Source organism: Mesocricetus auratus, unplaced genomic scaffold (genome assembly GCF_017639785.1).
Source record: "Mesocricetus auratus isolate SY011 unplaced genomic scaffold, BCM_Maur_2.0 Super-Scaffold_100041, whole genome shotgun sequence".
Taxonomy (NCBI): Eukaryota; Metazoa; Chordata; class Mammalia; order Rodentia; family Cricetidae; genus Mesocricetus; species Mesocricetus auratus.
This window is the reverse complement of record NW_024429218.1, coordinates 5290263-5300712: the sequence shown is the minus strand read 5'-3', so window position 1 is coordinate 5300712 and position 10450 is coordinate 5290263. Positions and strand designations below refer to the sequence as shown.

Below are 10450 nucleotides of genomic sequence, written 5' to 3'. Positions count from 1 at the left end.
TGAATCCTAATTCAGGGACTGGGGTGTTTTGGAAATTGGCTCACCACCCAGAACCCTTTCCCCTAGTAGACCTTATCTAGGTGTTTAGGTGTCGGTATCAAATCATCCTTATCACACTGTTGCTGAATCGATCCATTGCTTGGGCTGATAGTAGGTACACTTGCACACCTCAGGACACTGCGTTGTTCTAGGATTAGTCTCTGCTCTGCAATCGCAAACCAGAAAAGGACCCAGAACTAGAGTGTACACCCTGACTGCATTAAAGGGAAAAACTCCTTGTTCTTGGCAATGTGCTACCTTTATGGATTCACCTGAGGGTCCCATATGTTTTGGAGGTAGCCAATTTAGCTCCACCATTTCAGTCGCAAGCACTAACGGGTGTCCCCAACTGTCTCAAATGTACGTGTGTATGCTAGGATGTGTCCTATCAGCTAAGCATGCTGTAAGTAAGTTTCTACACATCAAGCTAATGGAGCAGCACTTAGCGACATGAGTATACCACAGGCTGTGCAGGGCCCTTTGTGCATGCTGGGGCATCTCCCTGGAATTTTTAGCAAATATTATCATGTATTTACTCAGCACAAAAGGTTTCTTTAACTTGAAAATATTTTACAATAAGGAATAATTGCAATTTGATTCTTGGATGCCATGACGTTGTATGGAGCAGTGAGTAAGAGGAGACATTTCAGAGTTTATTTTGTGAGCAAGTGTTGATCTTTCTAATCATGCGAGCTGCTCTTCATCTTCATAAACTTGCCATAGTCACTGCAGCAAAAAAAATTCAATAAAAAATCCTAATCTTTTTTTACAGCTGTATATCACTTCTTACATGCTCCTATCGAATGAAGTCTAAGGCTATGTGCTAAATTTCTTCTTGCCTCCATGTCGAACCACTTAAATTCCATTTTATTGATTATCTGGAGATCTGAAATAAAGTAAATGATAAGATTAACTTTTGCATTGTGCTAGGAAGTTAGAATCGATTTGCTTTGAAAGAGAATGTTTGCTTCCTGTGTTTAAAAATATACCTTGAAGATGAAAATAAAGTCTGTGATATTTCAAAGCGACTCTGGAGTGTTTAGGAACAGGTGCACCATTGTCAGCTTAGCTACCACCAGGTGAAGTGAGATTTGTTGTGAGGAACAAGCCTGTGTTTAGGGGATGGCCAGGTGCTCGGCAGCTGAGAACACTGGCTGCTCTTGTAGAGGACCTGGGTTTGGTTCCCAGCACCCACACGGTGGCTCACAACTTCATGTTACTCCAGTTCCAGGGGATCTGATGCCTTTTTCTGCCTCCTAGGGCATCAGACATACACGTGATGCATACACATACATGCAGACAAAAACTCACACCCATAAACTAAAACAGAAAGTATAAGAAAGGTTATGGTTAGAGACTGATGGCTGAGAGGCCAACAGGGGACTGATCCAGACTCCGTGAATGTAGTGTCAGTGAGGAGGCCACAGAAATCACTGGGGCCTTGGGTAGTAGATCAGTGTTCACCATGGTTTATGAATGAGCTTTGGGAGCCCATTCCAAAAAAGAGGGATGCTCTCTCAGCCTGGACACATGGGGAAGGGCCTAGGTCCTGCCCAGGATGAAATGACAGACTTTAGAGATTCCCCCCCCAAGGAGGGCCTCACCCTCCCTGGGGAATGATGTGGGGATTGGGTGGGGGACTGGGGGACTGGTGGAGGGACAAGGGAGGAGGGGTGGGAGAGGGAGCTGGGACTGACATGGGAAACACTCACGTTTCTAATTTAAATTAAAACATATATTGAGGAAAAAAAGAAAGGTTATGTTTAGTATCCTACACAAAATTGGCACTTAGTAGAAAGTTTTTGAGCAGTACCTTGTGATTTCTTCCTGTGTATCTGGGTAATGATATATGTCATCTTCTGTGGCTCTCCTAGTCAATCCTAAAGGAAAAAGAAAACAAAATCAAAGCTGTTCCTGGTGTTCATCCCATTGAACAAGAGTAAAAACCACCTACCCAAGTAATTTTGTCGAATTAAGCAACCTTTATTTTCTGTCAGACAGGGTTATCTCCCTAAAGCAGGGCTTGAGAGAATTAGCCCTGTGTACAGGAGAGTTGGGGTTTTTATAGTAATAAAACTACAAGGCTAGAGGGTTTCTAAGGGTTTTTGATTATGTAGGAAGTTGGCAGAACATCTCAAAATTATTTGGTAGAACATCTTATCATCAGGGTGTTGGGGGAAGTCCTGTGCATTTGTCAATAAAGTACTGTTGAGCCTATAGGGAACCAAGATATGAGGGACTAGGAGTCCAGAAGAACTCTGGGAAGGAGAAACACAGGGAGTTTGAGATGTAACGCCATGGGGTAGGAGCCCGGAACTATTCTCTGGTAAGAGACATACTTAGATTAACAATTATGGGGTAATTACTTAAGTCAGAGCTCGCCAGTAAGAAACAAGCAAGGCCAACAGCTTCATAATTAATATAGCCTCCTGTGTGTTTATTTGGGACTGATGCGGCTCTAGAACCAGGCTGGCGGGAAGGCTTCACTCAAAGAAAAAGCTTCTCTTTACATCAGGGTGGAAGTCAGATTCCAGAAGATGGGGCTAGACCTGGTCAAACCCAAGTTTTACAGAAAACAGGAAGGAACTCATTTTGGCCTGGAAATAAGATGGCTTCTTATCTCAAGAAGGAATCAGACTGGTCCATCACTGAAAATGTCTTTTCAGGGACTATGCTCTTTAGCACTTATGTAATAGGGCTGCTTGGATCACGAGGGGCGGCTGCATGACCCAAAGACAGCACAGTCTTTCCTCTCGTCCCACATTCCCCCAGCATGACCTTTTCCACCCCCACAAGAAACACACCCTCTTTTCTCTTCTCTCGAACTGTCCTTCAGGCTTCAAAAATCAAGTCACATTAGAAGCGACCACCTGCATGACTTCCTAGGCTAGCCCAGAAGCGACCATATGCATGACTTCCAAGGCTAGCCCAGAGATGACTGTGCACATGACTTCCAAGACTGGCTCCAAGGCTCCAGTGTGTGAGCAAGCCTGTCTCTGAGCCTTCAGATTACCCTGTTTCCTGGGATCCCCTTTGCCTCTTTTGTTTTGAGAGTCCAGAAGCCCCTTTTGTCCCCTTTTCTTGCTGCTGGCTCTGGTGATCGGTACTTATCTACATGAGCTACCATTCCTTTAGGTCATTTGTCCTTTCTCTTTTCCTCCTTAACACCCTTGTCAGATTACACAACCAACCACTCATGCTCCGTGTTCTCTAGCTGTAAGTGGGATGGCTTATTCTCAATGTGTTTGTAAATTACTCCACTTGGGGTGGGAATTCCTCAAGGCCCTGATCTCTTAGCTCTCATCCTTTACTCCTTACTCAGCCATCAATGTCCTTGGTCATATGCAGAATTGACCACTATCGGCCAATGCAAGCCCTGTCCAATCTCAATTTCCTGCATCAACAGCCATGCCTACATCTCTTCCTTTCTTGTGCACACAAAACATGGTTCCTGCAATCCCTTCTGCTTTTCACTTAGCAGGCTATTTTTGTACATGATCCAACACGGGCTTCGCAGCAACTTTCGGGCTTACTTTGACTGACAGTTTAAGAAAGGATACATCTTGCCACAGTATGTATGACTGTCGTCAGGAAGCAGAGTAGGCAGGAAGTGAGGCTGGTCTATAAAACCTTAAGGCCTGCCCTTAGCGACTCATTTCCTCCAGCAAAGCTCCTCCTAAAGACTCTATAATCTTCTTAGACAGCACAACTATGCCCTGGGAGCACGTGTGCAAACTTCACACTCAGATCACAATGCTTTGATTTCTAGTAGACCTTTTCTATCTTTCTATTTAACAGAGTTATATGTACCGCACACAGGTCTAGTGTTAGACATTGTGCATTTACTTCTCTCTGCATTTCTCCCATTCATTCATGTATATATGTATTGTATGTATGTATGTATGTATGTATGTATGTATGTATGCATGTATTTAAATGATGTAGCCTTGGCTGTCCTAGAACTTGCCTTGAGTTCATAGCAATCCACTTGTCTCTGCCTCCCAAGTGCTGGGATTGAAGATGTGCCTCCAACATACCCGGCCTACCTTTTCCTAGTCTGGAATGTGAAGTAGTTACTCTATCATTCAGACACTATCTTGCAAGGACTGACAAGACTTTGTTGTAATAGTTCTCAGCTGCATGAGGCGTGACTTTGTCCCCCATAGGACATTTTGAAATTTCAAGATGTTTTCCTTGTTATAAGTGATAGGAGGAAGTGCTACTCAAATTTGGCATGATAAGGACTTGAAGTGACACATATGACAAGCCTAACTCTTTCCCTAGAGACAATCCTTTCAATAGTATAAAGTTGAAAAACCCTGCCCTTGAAGGGGGGGCACATATAGCAAAAAGATGGAAAATCACCACCTCCAAGTGCTTTGTCATGTGTAAGAAATGCTTATATAGAATGCTTACTGTGGGACTGAGGGAGAAATGAATGTCCTATTCTTAAGATACCGACTGTACTTCCAGCATAGCCTTTCTCATAACATGCCCTGCTATGCTCTTTGAGAAATGGTCTCATTGTGTACCCCTAGCTGTCCTTGAACTCTCGTATGTATTCTAAGATGGCTTTGTCTTTGAACACAGATCTGCCTGTCTCTGTTTCCTAAGGGCTGGGATGCCTTCTTTTAGGTAAGAGCCCCCGATGGCTTCTCAGTTGAATGTTTCCATTGACTATATGGAAACATCCTAGTACCCTTAACAGGGTTTCAAGCACAGTGAGCTTCACAGGACTGGGGACTCTTGGCCCCACCACTGCCAAAGCGCCCATTTTTCAGTCCTAACCTAGGTCTATTCTCAAACTTGCTTTGTGGCCAAGGATGACCTTAAATTTCTGCTTTCCTGCCTTGAGCTCCCAAGTGCTGAGATTATAGGCATGCACCACCACAAGGATGGGTTCATGTGCTGACTGAACACGGGGCTTTGTGCACCACCACAAGGATGGGTTCATGTGCTGACTGAACACGGGGCTTTGTGCACCACCACAAGGATGGGTTCATGTGCTGACTGAACACGGGGCTTTGTGCACTCTAGGCAAGCTTGAGCTGCATCTCCTGCTCATTTGTTCTCTCTAGCTTCTTGGCATTCCTAGTGAAGCGGCGAGAGAGACTGAAGAAGCCTTGCTTGGAGCCGTCAAGTTTGGTTTCAGTCTTGTGGCATCCACTTCCCAGACGCTGAAGGAAGATGATGTTTACACTGGGATATTGTCCGTGAGATTTCCCCAGAAGAACAGCTACATGTGCTGCTAATATTCTACTCCTTTGGCTACAGCTATTGGGTGGAACATGAAGACGCTCCACCTCCAGGCTCGCTGTCAGCTAGGAAGTCTTGGCAATGGCTAATTCACACACGGGAACACCTCCCCTTCCCCTTCCAGGGTCCCGAGCCTCTGCTCACTTGAAGCGAGGGGATCTCCTCAGAGCTGGTGACTCCTTCATTGCTGCGGCACAAGTTTTTGGTCCTAGTCTAGGTTTTGGACTAGGGGTCTGACAAGGCGTGATTTGGAATGTTCGGCCTGTGGGGCTTTGTGAGGAGCCGCCCTCGCTATCGCTATCGCCATTAGAAGATGGCGCTGACATCCGCTGTCAGTTGGAGTCCACCGTTTAAGCTGTGCCTCTCCCGTGGCGTCATCTGGGGTGATGAGCAAACCACCAATCCCGGCTCTACACATCTCACTCGGAGCTCCTAGGTTTATATAAGGGGCTGGGTTTCTTAGCTTGGGGTTTCCCTCTCAGAAGCTGATCATCTATCTCTCAAGATGCATTAAAGCTTTACTGCAGAAGGATCCGAGTGTCCTGTGTCGTTCTTGCTGGCGAGACTGTGGCGCGGGACAGGGCTTCAGAGCTGGAAGACTGAAGCAATAGTCTACATGAGCCCGTGGAAAGCACACTGCGACATTTGTTCGTATTCTCTTCCTCGTCTGCAGAAATGAGCGTTTCTCTTTTGCTAACAGTGAAGACATCCTAAATGGTGGATTCTCTCAAGTGGGCAGTGGGGAGATGTGGTTTATTATACCTGGTCTATCCTGTGACAGAACAAACCAGGCAGTGTCGAATCACAGTCTAATCCCTTTGTTTGAAGGCAGCAGTATTATCTTCATAAAATACAGTGGTGGGTATAAATGAGATCTTGAAGATCTGATCTGTAGATAAGTTTGGATTCAAATGGAACAGATGCTCTCTGGCAAGTTTGGTGACTAGATAGGTGAATGAATTTTAAAAATTTTGTCATGCAAAACATTTTTAGTGGCCATATCTTAGAAAAGGGTAAATCATAACTCATATGTAAAGGTTGTGCCAGGGTTTATAGACTAGACCCCTGGTAATGGATTCAACCTTTCAACAACAAATCAAAAGTATCGTTGCATTCTCACATGAATATACAGTAGTCATTACCTTAAATTTAAAATGCACTATAAGAGGCAAACCAGAGAGCAGGGCGTGAAGGCTATACTGCATCAGTGTGCTCTGCAGAGAATTTCTTCATGTGGCTTTTTCCTGGCTGAAATATACGCTGCAGTTCAAAGCTAAAGGGATTATTTTTGAATAGTCATTGCAAAGGTTGATTACATTCGTCTATCATATTTAGCTGGACCCTGCAGGCTATTATTCCATTAGCTGTGCTGGCCCTGCCATTGTCAAAAAGTTGATCACCTAATGTTAAAAGACCATGCTTTCTGTTGACCTTATCAAAATGCTTCAAAAGGTTTTTGTTAAAAAAATAAAACTTAGATTATGCATTACAAAGTTGAGATTAAGGACAGATACCATGTTATCTGGGAAGTTTTAGAATTCTGTCATTGGCTGAAGATGAAATGTTTTTTTTTTGCTTTTGTTTTTCCATACATTTGATTTGAAGCCACATGTTTAATTTCAGGAGAAACTGCACCCCTTCCCACTCAGACAAAGGGTGCCCTGTTCTTTCCAAGCATGCACTTAAGTCACACAGAGGTGACACAGTGTACCTAGCACATCAATAGCAACAATGCATCTGTGATGCTCTGACTCCAACACAGCCTCACAACACGGTTTTCGGAGAGAACAGACTTGCTTTGTTGAGAAATATATGTAGAAAATGAAAATTTGCCGCTCACATTTGGTAACAAAAAATCCTTTTCAATAAGTATATAGATATTGAGAAGTAAGGTTTCTATTACTTAAAATAACATATACACAATTTTCACTAGTGTCACATTATGAAAACGGTCTCCTAGGAACACAGATGGCTGGGAAACCATCCCCTGAACAACTATGCCTTGAATTATGATCCCAGAAATGGTGCTGGCTTGGCACACTTGCAGGTCCTCTCTGGCATGGTCTCCTTTAACTGATGGTGTGTGAAAAGGCTGGTCAGGGACACGGGCTGTGATCCTGGAGCACAGCCAGGTGCTAATTTTGGCTCCTTAGCATTGTTCGCTAATCAACAGAACCTCTCAGCATGCAGAAGTTACAGATATTTCTTATTCTTGTTTGGTTTTAGCTTCTAACTTGACTTTCAGGGTAGAGGAGTGTCAGTCAGAAAGAAAGAGGCAGCCTGTTCAAATGGGGTTCTGATGACCCTGTAGTTATTAAGAGATAAAGGCAGGGTTCATGGTCTCCCTAAGGATACCAAAGGCTTTAGGTATAAACCAAAGAAAGTTGCTGTTCCGTTATGACCCCTAGGGCTGACAAGGTAAAGGAGTGATTGAGAGACAAAGATTTAGAAAGAAGACTACTTGAACAAACAGAACTGAGTAGCATGAGGGAATCTGGACTAACCACTTCCTAAAAAGCAAAAACAAACCCCATCTCTGAATAAGGTGTAGAACCTATGATTTTAAACATTGGTATCAAGAACAAAATCAGTGGTCACTGAAAGGTGGAGAGTCAGCAGCGTGAGCCTCAGTGGTCTTGGATTCTTTCTTTGATTGGGTTTTCAGGCTTTAGGCTGAAAGGAGGAAATCCAGGAGCCCATCACAGCTCTTGATTTGAAGGCTTAAGTGGTTTTGAGAGTCTGAGGATCCCCAGCCAAGCAGAGCTTGTGACCAGCGCTGCAGTGGGCTGGAAGTCTGTGTCCCCTGGGATATCTAAGACAAAGCCAACTCAAGATAAAGGACTTAGTGGGGCCTCGGAAGGTTATTAGACCATGAAGGGGAAACCTCAAGGTTAGATTAGCGCACTCTTAACTAAAGGCAGGAGACAGATGTGAAGTAACAGTGAGTCCCTTTGCAAACTAGCGAAAGATGCTCAGCAGAAACTGACCATACTAGTACTCTGACCTCAGACTTCCTAGTTTTCAAACTAAGGAGGAAATTTATTATACTGTTATACTGTATTATATTATATGGCAATGAGACTAAGGCAATTTGTAACACAGCAGCCCAAACAGACTGAGACAAGGGTTCCAGAGAGGAAAGGGCCAAAGATGAGAAGGCAGGAGATCTACAGAGGTAAATTAAACCCCAAGTATTTACACAAGTACAGATCAGGGCCTTTTATCTGGAGCCAGAGCCAGAGACCACCACGCGGCCACGGAATAGAGGACACGGTGTCCACAGAAAGCCGGGACTACTATCTGCTTTTGACAGCCATATCAGGAAACTTCAAGTTTCCCAGGGTGGCAGGTCTTGCCTCATTGTGGATAACAGTTACACCAACACTGACCTCACTCTGACCCTACATAACATCATAAAAGTAAGATCTTTAAGACAAAGCTTCTAGGTAACTTTAACGAATATCAAATCAAAGCTCAAAAATATTTATGGAATAGGAAACTACACAGCATGACGGAAAAAAAGGTTGAAGTTTGATGCCTGGTATCCAGGGAAAATTTACAAGACATACAGATAAAAAGTGTAAGAAGAAAAAAATCAATTACTCAAATTGACACAGTCTTTAGGATTAAAATGATTATTGTAATTATGTTTTAAACATTTAGATTGCTTAAAAATACAGAATGTACAAAAACAAAATGTAATGAATGTGAAGACAGAATGATAGAAACTGCTAAAAGTTAAAATAATAACTTATTTTATAACTGTAGGGGAAGTTCAAGCAGCCTAATAGAATTTTCCAGGGGGTTGTCTGTCTGTCCAGAAGGATTCATTCCACGTTCCCCAGTAGCTCCCCAATACACAGAGAATACGGATCCCACGTATCAGAGGGACTAAAGTGGGTGGGTAGCGTGTGAGCATGGATACGCTGAGCAAAAGGACGATGTATCAAGCAAGATGGAGCGGAGAAACACCAGAGTACACCGCACGATGTGTATGCCCCCAAGCAAGATGGAGTACACCGCACCACTCCGAAGACTGCAAAGGAAAACCAGACAACTCCTTATGTCTGAAGTTTTAAAATGGTGGTTGAACATGAGCAATGAAAGCAACATAAGACAGTAAGTACTGAGCATACAGTGTTGGAATTCCAGAAGGAGATGGAGGGACACTTAAAAAGTATTTCAGGAAGTAATGACTGAAAAAATTTCAAAATAAATGAACTTCATAAATATACACATCTAAGGTCATCAGCCAGGCATGATGGCACATGCCTTTAATCTCAGCACTCAGGAGGCAAAGGCAGGCAGATCTCTGTGAGTTCAAAGTCAGTTTGGTCTAAAAAACGGGTTCCAGGACAGCCAGGGCTGTTACACAGAGAAACTTAGAAAAAAGACAAAAGAAAAAAAGTCACCAAAACAAACAAGAAAAAGAAAAGGTTAAAAGAAAAGCCTTGTCTTAGAATTCTATCCCTAGTGGAAAAAAAAAACTTTCAAAAAGACTTTGAGAAAGACAACAGCTGAAGCCATTCATCCCTCGCAGGCCTGCTGGACCAGAGACAATAAGGTTCTCCCACTGCTGGACCAGAGACAATAAGGTTCTCCCACAGAAGCAGCATGGTGCCAGGTGAGAACCCAGGTGGGCAGTGAGCTGCTGATTTAGGAGAAATGCCCCGCAGGAGAAATGATAAAGGAGTTAACATGTATTAAATAGTAACAACAGGGGTTGCGGAATGGCTCAGTTGGTAAAGCATGATGCAAGCCTCAGGGCCTGAACTTAGATGCCCAGCCCCTATATAGAAAGCTGTGTTTAGCACTGTGTCTTTGTCATCCAGGGTTGGGAAGGCAGAGACAGTGGACCCCTGGTGCTCCCTGGCCAGCCAGGCTTACAGAACGTGTGAGCCTCAGGTTTAGTGAGAGACCCCGTCTCAAGAAACCGAGGAGGATGACAGGGGAATAGTGGAAGACAATGTTGACGTCTGGTGTTCATATGCGCATGTGCACATGTGCACACTCGCACGGAGGAATACATACATGTGCATATGCGAATACATACATGCACACACTCAACACTGTGAGATTCACGCCACATGTAAAAGTCTAGAGCAGAGAAACAACAGTGCAGAGCAGAGAGAAAAGGAACACAAGTTTGAAGACA

General features: G+C 43.8%; 1 protein-coding gene across 4 annotated transcripts in view; it reads right to left on the bottom strand.

Moving 5' to 3' along the window:
- Positions 1 to 679: 679 nt before the first annotated feature.
- The window catches only part of Ttc29 (tetratricopeptide repeat domain 29), a 192935-nt gene continuing 183164 nt past the window's right edge, over positions 680 to 10450 (bottom strand). For all 4 annotated transcript variants that reach the window (XM_040734839.1, XM_040734836.1, XM_040734837.1 and 1 more), the window contains 2 exons: positions 1853 to 1919; positions 680 to 925 (listed from right to left, as the gene is read on the bottom strand). In XM_040734839.1, the coding sequence (XP_040590773.1) occupies positions 907 to 925; positions 1853 to 1919 (86 nt within the window). In that variant the 3' untranslated portion in view covers positions 680 to 906. The remainder of the gene's footprint in view (positions 926 to 1852; positions 1920 to 10450) is intronic.